General features: G+C 34.6%; 1 protein-coding gene across 3 annotated transcripts in view; it reads right to left on the bottom strand.

Moving 5' to 3' along the window:
• The window catches only part of MS3_00006142 (uncharacterized protein), a 58,083-nt gene that overhangs the window by 29,055 nt on the left and 6,765 nt on the right, over nucleotides 1-22,263 (bottom strand). For all 3 annotated transcript variants that reach the window (XM_051214255.1, XM_051214256.1, XM_051214257.1), the window contains 3 exons: nucleotides 11,914-12,059; nucleotides 9,092-9,194; nucleotides 4,076-4,206 (listed from right to left, as the gene is read on the bottom strand). In XM_051214255.1, coding sequence (XP_051067406.1) covers nucleotides 4,076-4,206; nucleotides 9,092-9,194; nucleotides 11,914-12,059 — 380 coding nt within the window. The remainder of the gene's footprint in view (nucleotides 1-4,075; nucleotides 4,207-9,091; nucleotides 9,195-11,913; nucleotides 12,060-22,263) is intronic.

Below are 22,263 nucleotides of genomic sequence, written 5' to 3'. Positions count from 1 at the left end.
ACTAACTGACCATCTACTAATAACCAATATTGTGTTTGTCTACTTCGATGCGTTGATCGAATTCCATCGAGCGAATTACAATGTAGACTGAGAACAATCTAAGTGGCTTGATATTCTGCGCATTATAACCGAATGTTCTGTGGTTAGAGATCGTTGCTGATGAGTGCAGTAGGTCCTCATATTACAAGGGACATCTATCCCCTACTGACGGGTTCTGTCTGTCATACTTCTTGATTTGATTAAAAAAGACTTTGGACTCCAATCAAATGTTTAAATCATAGATTTTGTGTAAATTCGAGTATCAATTAGATAACACTCACAGGTTTAGATCTTTGACAAGGATAAGATAATCACTTTCTAAGTATTGTTAGTCTTTCATGAATGCAATATTCATATTATCATTCCAATTCCTATAAACCATTTCATTGAATTTGACACTATTTGGTTCCTACTATTACTATATTGTCTATTATCATCATTGTTTTCTTAACTGTTATGTCCCGATAAGGATAACGAATGGTAACTTTTGAGATCCATTTATGGACAAATACTATACCTATATTTTTATCGTATAATTGTTAAATATCTATGCTATACATATTCATGCCCCTCTTATTATAAGCTTTATTTTGACCTATGAACTATTATTATACGACTTACCATTCTTGAATTATGCCCTGTCTATTAATCACTACCTCCCACATTCACAGCCACATTTGGCCAAATCTTGTACAAATGTTGTTTCCTATTTTATGGTATGGTGTAGTCTGTCTGGTTGATATATAAACCCAGTATGCTTGAAATAAATGATTCATATTGCAGAGGTTGAGATTTGTGTTCTGGACTTAACTGGCTGGGCTAGTCTGGAAGCAGGACCAATAAGTACTCTAGACTGCTCTCACGGATTTTATGCGTCACTGGTCCGATCGATAATTCTCTGCTCTCTAATTGGCGGTATCGTTACATTCTACATTAACAGGGCGCAGAGGCCACAAGTTATAACATTAAATACCTTATTAAACCTAGTCTCTAATTACTGTTGGAAGTATGTAGAGAGATTGTTGAATTTCATAGCTTACATCACTGAATGATTTTATTTAGATAAATAAAAAGAACTAGATAACTGTTTCATCCAAGTATGAGACCCCTTAGTAGTGCGTATCCAAGATCTGATAGGAGATCGAATTCACAAACTTCAGATATTGAGATAAGTGCATTCAGTGATTTACATTATTAACTTCAATCAGTTCATAATGTTTCTTAATCTACATTATGATCAATCAAATTGGGATATCTTAATAATTTATTCCATATGATTTCATATAGAAAATATCATCATAACAGATGAATATCAATTGTCAAGCTTATTAGGTAAATATGTAATACTTATGGTTCGTTTGATTATATAATACATTACGTTATAAACAAAACGTTTTTTTTTTAATATTGAACTAGTTAATTTCAATCTAAACAGTGTCAATAATAATGTGAGGTACATTTTGTTTGGTTGATTGATTGATTTAATGAATTTTTAGTGGATCACATACAGATAACCAAAATTACAGGTACGTTAAGCAAGCATGAAAAAGTACCGAAAAGCTAGCAGGCAAGCGAATGAGTATGAATGTGATTTGGTGAGACTTTACCAAGGGTTTAGTTTATATAAAGAAGTTTTTATAAACATGATATTTAATTCACATGGTATTGTTTGGCTTGTATCTGCCCATTGAGGTTTAAGACTGCAACTGATCAGTCTGTTATTGGTATATGTGCATACTGCGCGTATGCCTCCATATTGCCTTAATTCACAAGCTTTTGTAAGCAATGATGGATAGTGGCTAGCAGTACCAATACCAAGTGAATTTAAATTCACCATATTGCACAAGCAAGTGGCTATCAGGACTCAGTAGCTGAGTGGATAACGCGATGGCGTTGGAAGCGAATGGTACTGGATTCGAGTCCCAGGGTGAACATCAACTCTGAGATGCAGGTACATCCAGCTGACGAGTCCCAGATAGGACGAAACGCGCGTCCTGGATTCCTTTGCTAGCCACTATCCATCATTGCTTACAAAAATGATATCTAGTTGCTTTAAACTGAGGAGTCCTGCAGTAGGACAAAACAACCGTCCAGTGCTTCCAGGTTTTCCATGGTGGTCTAGTTTCAATTGATTCATAATATCAATAATTAAAATGGAAGTATTAGAAAATAGATAGATGAACTTTCAATATTTTAAGATGAAACAACATTAATAGTCTAATGAATTTATTATACTAAATTAGGACTTCAATGAGAGATGTTACTTTACATTTTCCTAAATTCCAAAAATAATAAACGAAATCGGATTAGTTTATTTTAGGAATCTGTATATATAATTGATAATATTATTCATTTCTATGAATGCTTTTGTCATATCACGATAAGAATAATGAATGTTAATTTTCGGGATCCATCTGTGGATCAATACTATGCGTAGATTTTTATCGTATAGTTGTTATGTAACTAAACTGTTCATGTTCATGTTGCTATTATTATAAGCTTTAATTTGACCCATAGACTATTATTATACGATTTACCATTCTTGAGTTATGGCCTGTCTATTAATTATTATCTCCATCATTCACAGCCACATTTGGCTAATTCTTTTATAAATGTTGTTTCATATTTTATTGGTACGTTGAGGTCTGTTTGATTGATATATTGACTCAGTATGTTTGAATTAAAATGATTCATATTGCAGAGGTTGAGATTGGTGTTCTGAACTTAGCTGGCTGGGCTAGGCGGACAGCAGGGCTAATTAGGATTCTAGGTTGCTCGCACGTGTTTTAGGCGTCACTGGTTCGATTGATAAACCACTACTCTCTGAATGGCGGTGTCGTTGCGTTATACAATAAACAAGGCACACAGGTTCACAAGTTATAACAGCTTTCACATGTATTTCCGTTCAAGATATTCATCAGGTAATAATCTATTACTTACTGTGTTGATGATAAGCTCCTATTTAGCTATGTATAAAGTATAATATTATGATATTATCATGTATCAGGTGTTTAAAATAAATATTGCTTCTATCATGTTCACATTAGACAGAACTCTCTTAAGTCAATGTGTAGTTTTATAACGGAGATTCCTCTCTTCATGAATCAACGTAACTGTATAATCAGTAAGTGTTATTAATATACAAGTGAATGAAACTGTGATGCCATTCGTAGCAGCTCACATGCAACTGAGTTTGCTCACATTTAATGTGGTTAAGCCCTTTTGTTAACTTATTTAACCGGCAGTCATCAGCACAATACCTTTATTATTGTTACACTTGTATGAATATGTATGCTTGAGGATTGCATACTGACTACGCATATATTCATTCTGCTAGCCTTACTATAAGTTGTTTAATTGATTCAATGATTCATTCATTTCCCTATGTATATATGTGTACATTTTAATCCTGTTCATTCACTCGCTGACTCACTGACTCGCTCGTTTGACTCACGCTCACTCTCTTGCCTGCTAGCTTTTCGGCACTTTTTCATGCTTGCTTAACGTACCTGTAATTTTGCTTATCTGTGCGTGGTACAGTAATAAACGCAATCAACTCTTCAATTTTGCCTTCCGATTAATACACCGTTGAAGCATTATCTAGTGATGGTTATCAGGACGAACTGTATATGAAGTTTAAGGATTATATTGAATATCGACCACCACACACTACCCAAGGAAAATAAAGTTGTCACTAGCCTTTTCTTCTCATATCTAGTAAAACTTTATCACGTCCGGTACTGTCAAAAGACGACCATAAAACAGTGTACATGTACGTGCCAGAGCACAGAGGATTTGTGTCTGCATCGTTGAAAATATTTCACAATACATCATAAAGCATATTAAACATGGTAGATACCTCTAAAACAAGTGCTTAATCGAGTAATAATGGTCTTTCGGTTTGTGGACAATTATAACTAGTATGTGAATCTCTTGTAGATATAGACTTGTTTTCCAAAGATTAAATGAAAACTCAAATATTTACTTTAAATCGAATCGACACAAAACTAAAAACTAAATAAAGCCCCATACTTACTTGACATCGACACCCATCCGAAATTCATGTTTTCCTTTAGTTTCAAGTGGAACTGTTCTTCTAAATAGAGCTATCCGTTGATCTTCATCTATATCACTATCATGAATATCAAGTTCAATTTCTATGGCATCCTAATACACAGTTGAAAGTGAAAAGACAGATTTAAGTACTATATTTCATCAAACGAACTTTAATGAAGTGTTCTTTTTTTGAAAGGGAGGAACTTTGAAAAAATTTCAACTATGATCATGTTTTTGGAAAATTTTTTAAAAATAAACTTAGTTCAGTATTATATACTGGTTTATATGACTTCGTTGATCGAAGATAAGTTCCACACTAAGATATTTCTGTAGTCTGTCAATCAACTGTCGTACAATTATGGTGTCGTAAATAGGTATTTTACTTTAAAAAAAAACACTGATCACACATTAATCAAGCTTGTATTCTTTCCAAAAATTACTATTTCTTGGTGAAAAACGTTTTTACATATTAGTATTACTACAGTCTGTAGATAGTATCAATTATATCATTAAAATTTTTTCGGGAGTAAAAAATAACGAAGACACTTCCTGGGTCAATCAGCCTAAATTGTAAAGTATTTATTGACTGGCTTCAAGAGGTATTTACTGGAATTCCAATGAGAAGCAGTGACCAGTGGGGTTCAATTAGGTCTGTTGTGAGATAATAACTCACTGAAGAAAATGGTGCACGATGGCGCAACTTCGTGGATTGGTTGAAGTTAGAAATTAACACCGTTAGATGACAGCTCAGTGATCTAGAGGTTAAACGTTCTCGCGCGAGACCGATAGATCCTGGGTTCGAATCCGGCGAGCGGGATCGCAGATGCGCACTGTTGAAGAGTTCGGTACTAGAACGAAATGGTCATCCAGTGCTTCCAGGTTTCCCATGTTGGTCTAGCTTTAACTGACTCATGATCTCAACTATTTACATTATTACAATCTCCACAAAACCTCTTCTGATACTAATCAATTATCTGTCAATTTTGATCGTAAAATAACAAGATCGTAAAAACTATTTTTGTGATTAAAGTTTCTATCCTCTTGAAATAACGAATGAACAATCATATGATTAAAGCCAACAAAAAAAGAACAAATGAAAGATTATTTATTTAATAATCCACTTAGAAACAAGTAACCAATTCTAATTTGATTTGTAAATCAAATAAACAGCTGTTATATTTTGTGTGGTTAAAAATGAAAAAAAAAGAAGAAATCATCTAATAGTAACAGACAATATCACATGTAACTATGCCCTTAAAATTGATGGTTGATATTTGATCTAATGAAGTGTATATCCTTGTAGGAAAAAATATTAATAATATGCCATATCACACTACTAATTGAACAATTGAACAATGTGATATAATAAGAAATAGGCTTTAAAGCAATGATGGATAGTGGCTATCAGTGGAATCCAGGACGCGCGTTTCGTCCTATTTGCGACTCATCATTGCTTACAAATAGCTTGTGAATTAAGGTAATATCGAGGCATACGCACAGTATGCACATATACCAATAACAGACTGATCAATTGCAGTCTTAAAGCTCAATGGGCAGATACAAGCCAAACAATAGCAAGTGAATAGGCTGTAAAACTTGAATTAATTTTTAATGCGAAATATTATCAGAATAAACTTTTAAAAGTACTAATTCATATATACTGATTCAAACCAAAAACATGGCATCAATTGTTGAAATCATTAACTTCTGGTCTGAGTCATGTTGGTAGATACAGACTACTTTGTTGAGGTTCGCACAACTATTGTAACTAATGATTAGAAACTCTGGGTCAATCACAATGTCGTCGATGTATACACTCTTTGTCTTCCTTTAAACTATGAGATTAAAATTACTTTATGTCTTACTTTCTATCCAACTAATTCTTTCTTGCTTTGTAGTTTCCTTATATACAATCATTTCTTATACTAATAAAGTAATCGTTTCTATTGATTTGGTGTTCATTTTGTTTTTCTAATAAGGTAGGGCAATTTGAACCGATGCATATATGTGCCTGATGCTACACTGTACATGACTGACTGACTGACTGACTGATATACAGAATCATAAGTATATTGATTGTTTGTATATTCCCACTGACATTTAGGACTGCGGTTGATCATTCACTTTTAGGATATCTATATCCTATGCAAATTACCTTGATATTGACAGTAATTCACAATCATTTTAAGCAGAGTTCTCGAGTCCCGGCATGAAAATCATTTCTGGGATGCAGGTACATACAAATAACGGGTCCCAAACTGTATGAAGTGCTTCCTGGATTCCACTATTATCCACTATCCATCTTTGCTTAAAATACTGTTAGGGTTTATTCATAAGTGGTTAATGGTAAAAGTATATTGAATTGAGAACTAATAAATCAAAATCATGGACGCAACTATCACGTTTTTATGCAAAATTTAATTTTCTCTTATAACAAGCATTGGATATAATATTTCCACAGCGAACAGAATCTTTAAAATGGCTATGATCAATTGCTTTCTGCTACCATAATGTGAAAATTACAGTGGTGAGCTTAACGAGTGGGTAATTGTTTCTTTGTAGGTTGTATAAAATATAATGTTCTGAACGGGAATGATTTTTTAAGGGTGTGAAATTTATTTTTAATACCCCTTCCCCTCATAATTCACATGTATTCTTCTCCCAACAACAAAGAGCGTGACTCTAACGGGACCCACAAAAGTAGTGGATCTGGTTTATCATTATCAGTTTTAGTAGGTGTTGTTGTCTGCCATGTTTAGTTCCAGCAATGAAGCTGATATGATTTTCATAGAGATATTTGTTCGTCTAGGATTTTCGATGGAAGCAAACCTCTTGAAACAACTAGGGACTTGTAAGAATATATCTTCTATTTCATAGTATAAGACAATCATCAAAATCCAAATGACTTTTACATATAATAGTGTACGCGAAATTTAGAGGCGACTTTAGAGACCTACAACTCAACCGACAAGAAGGTTTGTTTTATAATAAATTCTTTGTCTATTGTTATAGACAGACTACCCAAGGACAGGGTTGGATGGAGAATGCTGGTGAGCGGCCTATGCTTCTTCACGAGGAGTAACAGGCGTAAGTAAGTAATAGACAGACTACGTCTAGCTGCTATGAATCCTAAATATATGTTCGGATGATGGGAGGCGTTGACACAGTATCTAAATAGTTTATGAGTCATAAATCGGGGTTTCTACGTCTCACTTATGAGAAAGACCACGTTTTTGTTATTCGACAGAATATAAGAAGAATAAAATTTTCTCCGTATTAGTGTCCAGAGCTGCAGCTCTTGTTGTTACCGATTCAAATATGAAAATAACAGGAAGAAAACAGTCATCAAGATGTTTTCGATGTGCAAAGACATTTGTTCTAGCCTTGGTGATGATCTTCATTTAGTAGGTAGTTTTGAGATGTTAACTGTAAATATTATTAATCTTGGAAGTGTAACTAAGACGCACAATGAGGTAAACGGTTTTATAGAATGCCACTTTCTTTCTACAGTTGATCAAAAAATTCTTTTCATAACTGTACGTATGCAAAAGTTATTGTTTAATTGGCTAGGAACTGGCTGAAAATTTATCGTACTTGTCTTAAGCTTATCCTTATCCTATACTCATACGGTGGCTATCAGTTCGTCTAGTAGATGTAAGCTGTAAATGATGTTTCATGATAACCACGCTGTAATTGATTGTAGATTTATTTTGATTACCTTTTTACATTTTGACTTGTTAACTGACTGTCATTCATCTCAGTTCATATCAAAATAATTCCATATTTTTACTCATTGGTGAATGACTTGTGTTCTGAAACTGTAAAAATTCACGATTTCCAAAATTTTCCAGTCAGATTTTAGTTTTAAGGAGATTGAGGGTAGTTAGTAGAATGCCTTGGATACAGGTTCTTGTATAATTGGTAATCATCAATAAGATGTATCTGAAATTTTTAGTAAAATAATGCACCACATGGTGTTTAGAGCTTTGTCATCCAGTTATAACCAACATGGTGTCACCAATCTGTTTTACACAGCAGTAACCCCCTTTCTGACTGATCAGTTACTAGAAACTAAAATGGTTCAATCCTGAAACTTTGCTTGTTTTTCTCGACATTTAAAGATATACATTTGACTGGATCAATGTCACTGTATTTGCTATTTAGTAATCATCCAGTTTTATATATCGATTTATGGTGCAACTACCAGTCTAAGCGACTTAGCATAGAAATAAACTTTGCTGTTACATAGTTGAAGTAATTGGTTTGGGACACATAATCTGAAGTTCTTGATAATTAAAACTAGTTACTTTCGGTGTGAACAAATTTTTTGAAAGTGACTCCACTTATCACGGGATCCAGTCACACTTCTATAATTTGTTTCTTCAATATTACAGATACACCTTGTTGGAAAGTTCTAACTAACATGGATTACAAGTTCAGGACTTCCTATCAATTACCTTCAACAACAATCCGTCAAATGAATCCCAGAGTGATGTCTAGTCAATCAAACAAGTGGCCTCAGTGCATCTTGACCAATACAATCTAATTACTAGTATGGATTAAAAATAAGTAATATTGATCTTGTCAAATTCATATCTTCAGGTCACTGAAATTAAGGGCATATTCATAATTAACCTCATCGTCTCAGAGAATACGAAAAAATCAGTTTAAAATTATTGAATCATCCATACATTCACTATTTCCAGTTTTGGCTACTAATTTATCTAAGATTTATGTATTTATTGATAACTATTGTCGATTACTCTTAGAAATAGATATAAGTCCACCATGAAGGTCGTAGGTTCAAACCCACGTGTTGTAATAAGTGTATAATGTTATAGATCCTTGAAATAAAACGAAAAATCAGTTCACTATTCTCTAGTTTTCAGCTAATGATAAACATTAACTTTACAATACATAAAATGACATCTACAGAACTAACTTAATATTCCTAAGCAATTTGCTTCTTTAAAAATATTCTGATTTTAATGCTTACCGGAAATATTGGCTGTATTTCATACGTGTCGAGAATGTGATCGATATACTTTGAGTTTACAAATGGTCCAGCTTCTTTACGCAACGTTGAACGTTTTTCCCATCTAGTAGATCGAATGAATATATATGAGGAAAACAGTTGACATGTGTGTGCAAACCACTGAAATAAAGTTGAAATCATTTCTGTAAGATAGTCTAATATCACGCACTTAATACTGTGCTTTTTATTTTGTTGAATGATATGTATTAGGTAGTACTTATAATTTTTATTAGTTAAGCAGCAACATTAATAGTTGAGATCATGAGTCAAATGAAGCTAGACCATCATGGGAAACCTGGAATCACTGGATGTCCGTTTCGTCCCAGTACGGGACGCCCCATCAGTGAGCAACCACGATCTCGCCTCGCGAGATTCGAACCCAGGTGGTTCGGTCTCGTAAGTGAACGCTTATCCTATAAACCACTGAGCTAGCATGTCTAACTTCAATTGATCCACGAAATTGAGCGACACGTCCACCACTGTCTTCAGTGAGTTACTATCTCACAACAGACCTAGTTGAACTCCACTGTAAGTAGTAATTATTTAATGTGAACTTTTGTAATCTCTTGTTACCAAATAATAAGTGTATGTTAATATGCAATCATGAGAAGATAAGAGAAAAACAACACCTATTATCTACAACGATTAAGTTTAAGTGTAATGTTAGAGCACTATAGATCAAATCAAATATTCCTTTCTTCATCTCACAGTCACTTCAAGGTATTACTGTGCAAGTAAACTAACAGACATTTAACATAAAGTCACACATGAAACTAAGAATAGAAACAAGTGAGAAAAAAACTGACACTTTTAATTGCTCTAAAGCTAGTCATATGAACAATTTACTGACAAACATATTTAAATGTATAACAACACACAACGGAATCACTGAGTTTTACATTGTATTACCCAAAAAGTGATTTAACGTATTAATTATCGATTATGTGGGTACTATGAAAATTTTACATACCAATCGATCTCTATTGATTGATAATTAAGGTTATTTATCTAAGTTTAAAACCTAATATCCAGTTACTGTGTAACGCATGTTATTGATGAAAGTTGAAGATGTGAACCATTGGATCACATATAATGACAATCGATGGATAGTTTCCTCAAGATCATGGATCGATTGAAGTTAGACATTAACGCCCTTGGCTGTCTACTCACTGGTCTAGAAGTTAAGCGTTCGCATGCAGGATCGAAGGTCCAGGGTCCGAGTCTCGCATGGGGGGTCGTGGATGCGCACTGCTGAGAAGTCCCATATTAGGACGAAACGGCCACCCAGTGCTTCCAGATTTCCAATGGTGATCTAGGTTTAATCGATTCATAAATCTAACCACTAAAATTACTGCAGTCTCCACAAACCCCCATTCTGATATTAGTGAATTTGACAATGTTATGTGTTAAAAATGGTGTACTTTCAGATCTATTACGACATAAATACTTTATAATTGTTATTTGTAAATCAGAAAGGTCGTTTAATAAACGACAGAATAATCGTGGTAAACGGTCAAGTTATAATCAGTATAATAGTAATATAATGAAAAATCATGTGAATAAAATGCATAGTAGGAGAATTTCATCTTGTTAATCGAGGTAATAATGAAAATAATAGTGATGATAACCACAGTGATAATAATAATAATGGCAGTAATAACGTGTGAATATACTATGCAACAAGTTAGGTGTTGTCATGATAATTACGACAAAAAAGAAGTCATGTAATTTGAGAGAGATGAATGTGTAGATAAAGAGTTACAAACACAAAATGAATTGGAAGAAGGATAAGGGTTTATAATGTTCAGTTTACGTATCTGGTGATCCAGTCGTGGACCAAGATAAACATAGAGACTGAATATACCTCTTCTGGATACATAAATCCGGTTTTTACTGAAGTTGATATATATAGCTCCAGCTATATAGAGTAGCCGTAATCTAGTTCCTTTAGGTAGATTGTTTGTTACTTACTTACTTACTTACGCCTGTTACTCCTAATGGAGCATAGGCCGCCGACCAGCATTCTCCAACCCACTCTGTCCTGGGCCTTCTTTTCTAATTCCATCCAATTCTTGTTCATTTTTCTCACGTCTGTCTCCATTTCCCGGCGTAATGTGTTCTTTAGTCTTCCTCTCCTCCTTTGGCCTTGAGGATTTCAAGTGAGGACTTGCCTTGTGACATAGTCGAATGCTTTCCTCAATGTGTGTTCTATCCACTTCCAACGCTTCTTCCTGATTCCTTCCTCCGCTGGGATCTGGTTTTTTCTCTCCCACAGTAGGTTGTTGCTAATAGTGTCCGGTCAACGGATCCGAAGTATTTTGCGTAGACAATTGTTAATAAACACCTGTATCTTCTGGATGATGGCTTTCGTAGTTCTCCAGGTTTCTGCCCCACACAGTAGAACTGTCTTGACATTTGTATTGAAAATCCTGACCTTGGTGTTGGTTGACAGTTGCTTTGAGTTCCAGATGTTCTTCAGTTGTAAATATGCTGTTCTTGCTTTGCCGATCCGCGCTTTCACATCTGTAACGCTAACCAGATTGTTTGTAACTTGACATAAAACAGAGAAATCTTTGTGTTTATATCTTTCTTAACCTACATATATATCTTTCCTAATTCACATCGTTGGTTAATTACAGTCGAACATGAATTGTATTATACCACTTCATATACAGATGATTATGAATTCAAATGAAATTTATATTCTGTTAACTTGGGATATCTTCGAAGAAATAAGGGTGTTCTTAGCAATTTCTTACTTAATAAGGAATCATTCAACTCACTTTTCAGTTGTTGTATAAGCAGCAAAATGAAAAAATGGATCACAATGATCACCAAAAACATTTAATGCTTCACATTTTCTTAATCTGCTATCCAAATTATAAGGATTTTGATAATTTCTTATTACATAACTTATATTCACATCAGCCTAAATTAAAAAGAAATGAAAATGTACAATTCTTGATAAAATTACTATGCTTAAACGGAAAAAAAATAAATGCTAAGTATATATAAACCTGAGTTTAGATAATCGATAAACATAAAGAAAAGATCCACTTGGTATTAATGAAGTTTTGTTCTCTAAGCAGTATGGTCCGGTCGTGGAACATTCATCATTCTTCTGAACGACATCATCAGCACAAACATCAAGTAGAAGTGAAGTGTTTGAGTTTCTCCACATGTGGTTCATAGCTTGTCCTGTAGACCTCGATGTTGGTTGGTTCTTGTTGAATTTAAACCTGTCATTGTTTAGTTCTTTGTTTTGGTTGTATCACCCATTGGTTTGATTTTTGTTCCTATGTTTGTGCATAATTTTCCTGATTGGTCAAACAATCAGGAGAACGATGAAAGCTCAACGACCAAACCATCCAGCTCAGAGAAAAAAACTCCATCAAAATCATCCACATGTGCTACAAATCTTCTCCACCATCCACTTGGTTTTTGTTTTACTTAAATCTTACCATTGATGTTTAGGACTGCAATTGATCAGTCTCTTATTGGCATATGTGCATACTTTGCGCATGCCTCGATATTGCCTTAATTTACAAGCATTATAAGCAAAGTGGTCAATGTGATAGCGTTTGAAGCGAACGGTAATGGGTTCGAGTCATAGAGTGAACATTAACTCTAATGTGCAGGTACATCCAGCTGACGAGTCTCAAATAGGATGAAACGCGCGTCCTGCCTCTATCCATTTTGGCTTATAACGAAAATATGACATTTCGAGTAGAGTTTAGTATTGAGATCCGGTTGATCAATCAATTATATTCAGAGTAGAACCTGTTGCATATGTGAGCCCGTTTAAGTTGCCACATTATACAAGCAAAATGAGTCGGGCATTAGAGTAGGAAAATAGAATACAAACGTCACATTTAAATTATAGTAATTGTAGAGTAAAAAGTAATTTGACAGTAACTATTAAATTAAATGGAAACTTATGATTCAACAAATAAAACAGGGAGGACAAACTAAATGTTAGTACTTTACAGACTTTGGATTAAGCTAAAAAAGGTTTCCCAAAAGTATTTTCCTCTCTTTGTCATCGCTTCATTTTTTCTCTCCATATTTCAACTCCCCTAGCTTCCTTCCAATCTGCTCTGGCATCAGAAAACACTTCTCATCGAAGTAGATGATTGTCGAGAATCCGTAACGTATGTTCTAACCGCTTCGGCAGATGGAAATAGAATCCAGGAATCATATTTTAGCCTATTCCGTACTTGTCTACACACATCGTAGTGTTGATATTTACTATTAATAGATCATCTAAACGTCATAGTTTGAGACATTTAACCAGATTTGCTTTGTACTGTAAAGGTTTTAAGCTATATAATGTCAAACTTATAGTTTTTTCAAAATATATTCATTCTAATAAAACCATCCAACCCTTTGAAGGGAACAATATTTATAAGTACTATGTTACTACTATTTACCTTCTGAAATATGAAATTAGTTAAGGAATATCTATCATTAAATGTATTAAAAATTTATCTTCAACTGACTGTTTTCTAACTTATATCCGTTTTTGATCTAAATAACATTCAACAATCTCCACATTTCCATACAAATGAAAATTGATTGGAATTGAAAATTCGAACTACAACAGATTAGCTACCTGCGTGTAAGGCTATTCGATTGTCCTTGATTTTCAATCTCATATTCTTATGGGTTAGAATGGATTTAATTATATCTTGTTATTCTATGTTTCACAGATTGAAATCATGAGTCAATTGAAGCTAGACCACCATGGAAAACCCGGAAGCACTGGACGGCTGTTTCGTCCTAGTATGGGACTCCTCAGCAGTGCCCATCCACGACCCCGCACTCCGCGAGGTTCGAACCCAGGACCTATCAGTCTCGCGCCAGGCGCTTAACCAACTAGACCACTGAGATGGCATCCAATGGTTTTAATGTCTAACTTCAACCAATCCACGAATTTGCGCCACCGTACACCATTGTCTTCATTGAGCTGATATCTCACAACGGACCTGGTTGTAGTTTTTTTCCCTTCTATAACTTTGGTGTTTGGTCCATTTTCTTTATTGTGTTCCGTTCATTTATTGCTACTTCATTGATAATTAGAAAATATTGATTAAGATCATGAACCGATCGATGTTAGACCACCATTGAAAACCTGGAAGCACTGGATGTTCGTTTCGTCCTACTGTAGGACTCCTCAGCAGTGCTCATCCACGATCCCGCTCGCAGGACTCGAACCCAGGGCCTTCAGTTTCACGCGCGATCGCCTAACCTCTAAAACCACTGAGACGGCATCCAACGGTGTTATACTGATAATGAGAAAATAATTAAGATAAATCAATAAAACAGGACACCTATCTAGTCAGTGATTTGGTTTTTCTAAATTTTGTCACATAACAATTTGATCTAAAAACCTATTTATTTGAACAAATCATATTGGTAAGATAAACAACTTTCTAAAATTTGTTTATCCTGATTTCAATCAAATTAAACTTATTCCATACAATTAAATTTACAATATTATTCCATTGAATATCTAGTCACACTGAGATACAAGACAGATAAAATGGTTAATACATGAGTTATATAAATACTGGATATATATATATATATATATGGGTTTCAAAGTTAAATAAAACAAATTTTTCAAGCCTAATTCAATCATTTATAATCAATAGGGGCCTTATAGATATCATAGTAATATTTATAGTTTGAATCTCGCAAGGCGGGATTGTGGATGTGCACTGTTGAAGAGTCCCACAACGGGACAAAACAGCCGTACAGTGTTTCAAGGTTTTCTATGATGGTTTAGCTACAATTTATAATGAGTAAAATGATATTGAATATGTATTATTATTTCAAGTGTCAATATTTAGCAGTGAATCGAAGTCCATTTGAATTTTAATCCAGAACGTTTAGTTCTAACCTGTTTTTGTTTTTCACATAAAAGTGATGATTTATGAGAAGCGATGTGTTTCAGTGTTGAATAAAGTCTATTGATACACTATAATGTGAGTGAGGTTTACTAATATCTAGTAATCTATATGAGATTTCAGTGGAACCAATGTGATCATTAAGAGATAACAATTTGTGAAAAAAAATTTGTTCAGTATTAATGAAATTTAGATTTTATATCTCGTTCTATTTGGAATTTGGCAACCGAATGCACCTCGATCTTGTTGTAAATGATTATACTGAATATCAAACCAGGAAATTTTCGCTTCAAAACATCAGGCAATATTTATTACGTAACTGAGTTACTCCAGTGAGTAACCCATTGAAAAAGTAATATATTGATTGTGATTACTAACTAATCGCAGTACTAATATTAACAGTAGTCATTACCATAGTAATATGTGTATTTTTCCGTCGTTTATACCCAGCAGTTGGATTTATCAGTGTCTGTTGGAATATGGCAACTTCTGGGGAATTTTATCGATATTACCTATGTCAACAAGACTTTAATTCTTTCGAATTTTGACTAAAAGCGGGTTTAGTGAAGCATAGTCTTTTCTATTCTGTACTTATTTCAACCAACACCGAGTAATCTATTCAGGAAGCTTATATAGCAGAAGAGACCAATCAAACTGAGTTCAGCATATCTACAATAGTGTAATAGAAATCTTTCCTTACTTATAACAATAAGTGTTATTTAGTTTATGTAACTGCATAGTATGTCAATAGTTGAGATCATGAGTCAATTGAAGCTAGACCATCATGGAAAACCTAAGAGCACAAGATGGACGTTTCGTTCTAGTGTGGAACTCTTCAACAGTACGCATACACGATCCTGCCTTGCGAGATTCGAACCTCGGTCTCGTGCGCGAACGCTTAAACTCTTAGACACTGAGCCGGCATTCAGGATCAAAGATCCTTGGCTCGAATTCTGAGAGCGGGATCGTGAAAGTGCACTGATGAAGAGTCTTACACTAGGACGAAACGGCTGTCTAGTGCTTTCAGATTTTCCAACGTGGTCTAGACTTAATCGATCCATGAATTCAACTATTAAATTACTACAATCTCCACAAAATCCCTTTCTGAGAATCCAAATTTATTCATTTGAATATAACTGAGAAGAAGGAAGCAATCAATTACAACGCAATTGGTTGTATTTTTCAGTTGTCATGCTTGTTTGGTTTAAAATCTATTTTTTGATTTCAAGTTTTGTTTGGATTAAGATAAAATAAATTTTGAACCATGAAATTATTTTTAAATGTTTGGAACCCCAAATAATTTTTGTCAAAGTGTGATGTTCGTATGAACTAATGATTCATTTGTACTTGATGGCCAGCTTGATCACGAATTCTAAATACAATACGTTCGTTTGTGTTCACCTAGTTCTATTTGACCTAGAGTGTACTGTTTCGGGATTTCCTAGTCAATACAGTAATTTGAATAGTTCCATTTATTATACAAAGTTGACAAAAGTATTTATGAGAAAGATGAAAATAAAAGTTAGACAATCATCATTAACAGACCAATTATTCAATATACAACCGCTTAGTTTCTTACCAGCGATTTCATTGAATTAAAAATACCAAAAATAACGAAATAAAATAAATTCATTTACTTCATATATTCTTTTCAGTTCCCGACTGTTGCTGCTGCATTGCTGTAGTGGTTGAGCTTGCCTATCGTAATGAACCAGTCGAGCTATACTGGCTGGGACAATCGTTACTCAAGGTACTACCATGACAAACAGGTCGGTTAAAGAGCGGTAAAACTAAAAGCAGCAAACTCAAGGTCCGAAGTCGTACTGCTGGCTGTACAGAGATGTGATGACATTAAGGTGTTTCTTTCAGAAAACCAGCATATCGGCGATGCTGCCTTCCCACAAGGAGGCGTGGGGATAAAAAGCTCGACCCTAAAAGTGCACACCTCACCTTATCCAACGGATTTCCATCTCCGGCGGTAAGGTTCCAACAAATAAGGGGCGAACATGAAAACTACTCACAAAAAGGTATTGTGTGATTGACCTCAAGCAGTTGTCTGTTGCACACTGCGGCCACGTTATCAGATCATTAAGATCACCTCTAACCCAATATAATTTTCAGGTATTTCTGAAGGAATCCTTCCATGCCATTGGCGACGAGGCAGTGATAACCGCCGTCATACAATTCAGAATCAACTGTATTCAGTATTTGAAAGTCCAGGAGTATATACATGATATCGTGGTTTACAGAAATATTTTGTGCAGGATAAGAAACGAACTACAAATCGGTTATTAAAATGTAGCGAATGTACAATGAGCAAACATAAATGATAGATAACTTCAACTAAATATAGAAAAAGTGTTCTTTTTTCATTGAGTGATGTTATACTTGACATGTATTTGTACAGATGAGAAAACCAGTATATGTAGAGAGCTAATGACCTCTAATCAACTAGCCTCATGTTAACAACTATTTGGAAATGTTTAACCAATGTAATAAGCAATACATTGCTGATTGAACATTGTTTTTTTCTTCTCAGATATTACTAATGTCAGTTTTCATCTATGATGTTTGGCTTTCTGTAATAAAAAATATTCATTGTGTTTGATTCAAACTAGCTTTTAGTTAACGTTTTAGTGGGGCCCGTTATTTTGTCGTTGTTTAGATCGAACGATGTTGTCGAAAGGGCTCTCCACTTTAGTGGCCCATGGATCTGACTTTAATTAGATTGTATGAATGTGGCGATATTGAGTTAATCTAAAACTTACTAATAAAGCAATTAATGGTAGTAGGTAAAAATGGTTTACTAGTATAGGGGTTGTGAGGATTATTAAGTTTTTGATTGAGATCATGAACCGACCGATGTTAGACCATCACCTTTGGAAACCTGGAAGCACTAGACGGCCATTTCGTCCCATTGTGGGACTACTCAGCAGTGCGCATCCACAATCCCGCCCGCGGGATTCGAACCCAGGGCCTTCGGTCTCGCGCGCGAACGCCTAACCAACTAGACCACTGAGCCGGTATCCAATGGTGATAGTTTCTAACATCAACCAATCCACGAAATTGCGCGACCAACTTCCGTTGTACTGAGGTAGATACCTGTCTCTACCCGACAAGGATTAGCTCCACTGGTCACGGCTTCTCACTAGAACTCCGAGAATTCCCTCACGAAGTTAATCACTAGTGAGCACATGTTGATTACTAGTATAGGGGTTGTGGAGATTATTAAGTTTTTGATTGAGATCATGAATCGATCGATGTTAGACCACCACAATTGAAAACCTGGAAGCACTGGACGGCCGTTTCGTCCTATTGTGGGACGCAATTTCGTGGATTGGTTGATGTTAGAAACTATCACCATTGGATGCCGGCTCAGTGGTCTAGTTGGTCAGGCGTTCGCGCGCGAGACCGAAGGCCCTGGGTTCGAATCCCGCGGGCGGGATTGTGGATGCGCACTGCTGAGTAGTCCCACAATGGGACGAAATGGCCGTCTAGTGCTTCCAGGTTTTCAATTGTGGTGGTCTAACATCGATCGGTTCATGATCTCAATCAAAAAATGGTTTATCTGGCCAAGTTTAGAAGTAGACGAATATGAAGCATTTAGACTGAAAATCATGTACATAGATAGGAAATCTCACGTGGACAATGAAAAACGAGGATATGGAGTGAGCGCTTAGCCATTCGCATTCATTTCGTTAGGCTTATTATGACAATCGAGGTTAGCATTGATCATGCATGCCTTTTTAATTATTCAGGAGGATTTTTTACTTCTTCACACCGACTATTGTAGTTCCAATCATGTCCAATACGTCATCTCAACTATAACACATTTTATGTTTCTGTAAATATACGCATGACATACTTTACATAACTGGAATTATATCACTTATTTTAAAAATATTTAATGGCGAAATATTAAAGATCTTCTATCTTCAAGGGATTCTAAAACTAAGGACTTGATAACCTCAATGTTTTATCTTTTAAAATTTCCATCAAAAAAGTGGATTTTAGAAACCGCTAAAATGGGTATAAAAGCCGAGACAAGTCAGTTTTGTGAACGAAAGAAGATGCGCAAAGATGGATAGTGGCTGGCAGTGGAATCCAGGACGCGCATTTCGTCCATCCAGCTGACGAGCCCCAAACAGGACGAAATGCGCGTCCTGGATTCCACTGCTAGCCATTATCTGTCTTTGTTTATAATGCTTGTAAATTAAGGCAATATGTACAGTATGCACATATGCCAATAAGAGACTGATCAATTGCAGTCTTAAACATCAATGGTAAGATTCAAGTAAAACAATACCAAGCGAAAAAAGATTCGGAACATAATGATAACAATATATAGCGAATAGTTTCCTAAGAATTGCTTTGATTACTGTGTTACAAACTTCCGGTACTATTTCACAGTTAGTTTTTCTAACGTGTCACACAGCACAGTTCAGAAAACCTATAGAGATGTTATATTTCTTTCATGTACCCGTTATGCGTCATTAGGTTTTGACAATACATCTAGTTACCACTAAAATCCAAGATACTCGTTCCATTATATTTGGTACTTGTCACATAGATTCACAACATCCTACTGTTAATGTACACACTAAATCTCGAATTCTGTACAATATAGCCGTATATTATAGCAACATATACATTAACGTACGAAGTTTTAATAGCTTCCAACATGTTCAACGGATATGATACTCACCATTATTTTTTTCTGACCAACAGGAAACTGTAATAATTAATGAAAATGATTAACCTAATCTATTCTATCATTACAACAGATGATATAGATAGTTACAATAAGCAATTCGACTGAATAGTTTAAATAAGGTTTCTAGGATCAATATATCTTACATTGAAAAAAAGTTTTTTATATACCTTTTACGTTAACAGGTAGTCAAACAGGCAAAACATCATAAAGTTTTATACAGTAAAACATTCAATTCAATCTGAATAATTCTATTTTGTATAAGAAGATAAACATTTAGAAGGCATACAAGAAAGAAAAGAAAAAGTCATTTGAAAAAAAACCTGGAGAGAAAAAAATCAATAGTGATTTTTCTGAGAAGAAGGTGTTTCTTTTAACAAGATGAAATAATGATTTGGCAACCAACGGTGTTAATATCTAACTTCAACTAACCCACGAAACTGAGCGACATATCCACCATTGTCATCAGTCAGTTACTACCTCACAACTGACCCGTGGATGCGCACTGCTGAGGAGTCCCACAATGGGACGAAACGGCCGTCCAGTGCTTCCAGGTTTTCCATGGTGGTCTAGCTTCAATTGACTCATCATCTGAACTGTTGAAATTACTACAATCTTCACAAAGCTCCTTCTGAAATATTGATTTGTTTCATTGAATTTGCATCAATTATCAATCATTATTATAGAATTCAGAAAATGTATTAGTTAAGCTAATAGATTACAATATATTACATAATTATGACTAGTGGCTATGATATTGATTTGTCATGGATATTATTTTAAAGTAGGTTGGCTCAGTGAAAAACATGTTCCAAAAAGCCTTAGAACAAGAGAAAGAAAGACTCTAAATAGTGCGATCATCAAACATCTCCTTGATACAGGACATCAGGTCGATACCCTACAATCATTCAAGGTGATTAGTAAGCAGCCAAACTTCAGTCTTCTGAAGTTTGCTGAACCCGTTGCTATCAGGCGTCAAAAACCTGATTTATGTGTTCAAAAGGAGATGGTTATATATCTTTCCTTGTCTTGGTGACTAATATTCCTTTGCTGTATCTTAATATATTCTTTTTTCTTTTTCTTTAAACTCTTTCTTGCATTTATTACATCATTGCGTTTTATTTCAACTATCTTCGAAATTAGTAATCTTTCTTTATCAACTGAGCTCTACTCATTTTATTTCTATCAGCGTTCACTCATTGTGTCATCACTTGTTTCTGGCCCTTTGAATTGTTGTCTCAATCAGTGTTGTAGCATGTTCTTTAACATAAGGTATATATTTACAATATTCAGTCTATTGAATTTATTTACACCCTCGCTACACAATACTAATGTGTCTTCAATATAACTTCCAACTAAACCCTCTCATGTTAGTAATTTAAACCCATTATGTAATTATGATTTTAAATATCACAGGTTGTAAGCAGCTGATGAGAACTAACGAAATAAAAATGAATTCATGCTATTCTGCTAGAATCTTTGTTCTTGCTCCTTTCAAAACGATTATGGGAACTATGTGTATGAAAAAACAAAACAGTCTGAAAAGAAATATAGGAAGATGAATAAAACACAGAAATCCTCAATATCCTTAAATCATTAACATAGATTACCTTATAGTTTGAAATAATAATAAAACACAATTCATATGAACGAAGAATAGTCTTTTCAATGAATTTCTCATTCAGTTCGTCAATTCACAAATCCAAATGAATAATTCATAAAACTGACCAGATTTAATGTGGATTATATCATTTAAAATTGTAATAGATGAATCCAGGATTCTTGTTTGTCATACAAAATCAAATCAAATCGTTAATGTTGGGGCTGACTAATATAGAACATCTGCCAATATAACGTGCTCCACAGGAGCAGTATCTATCAATTCAACTGCAAGTTATACTGGCAAATGTTCTAGGAATTTGTATATTCAAGCTCGTGAGCACCTCTCAGTGTGGTTATGTAAAGGTGTAGTCAAAACGGTTAACAGCTCCATTTTAGACCATCTAGTTCAGACGGGACATATAGCCAACATGGAGCAATCTTTCGAAATAATATATTGTGTTAACAGCAGTCTACCTAATTCTGTCAGACTGGGAATCCTACAAACGGCTGAAGTAATTGCTATTCAGATCCAAAAGCCAGAGCTTTGTATCCAAAAAGAAATATATTCAGCAGCTCCTTTTATTCTGGCCAACTTCGGATCCAACTAGTTAATAATCAATATTGTAATATGATGACGTATTTTGACTAATGTTCATTTTTATGTCCCAAACTTATTGTTATTATTATTATCTTTACTATTATTATTATTAGGCTTAACAACCTTTTTGAGAAATTTATTCAGCATCCATCCCTATCTACTATATCTGACCTAATTCATATTATTCTACATATTTTATTTTGATTCCATTATTCTCTCACTTTCTCCCACCCCATGTTGAGCATATTTATTCCGATCATTTATCTCACAATTTCATTACACTTATAAACTGATTCGAATCCCACAATAGAAC

The sequence above is a fragment of the Schistosoma haematobium genome, chromosome 2 (assembly GCF_000699445.3).
Source record: "Schistosoma haematobium chromosome 2, whole genome shotgun sequence".
Lineage (NCBI taxonomy): Eukaryota > Metazoa > Platyhelminthes > Trematoda > Strigeidida > Schistosomatidae > Schistosoma > Schistosoma haematobium.
The sequence above is the reverse complement of the archived record's forward strand: the minus strand, read 5'-3'. Positions and strand labels throughout refer to the sequence as shown.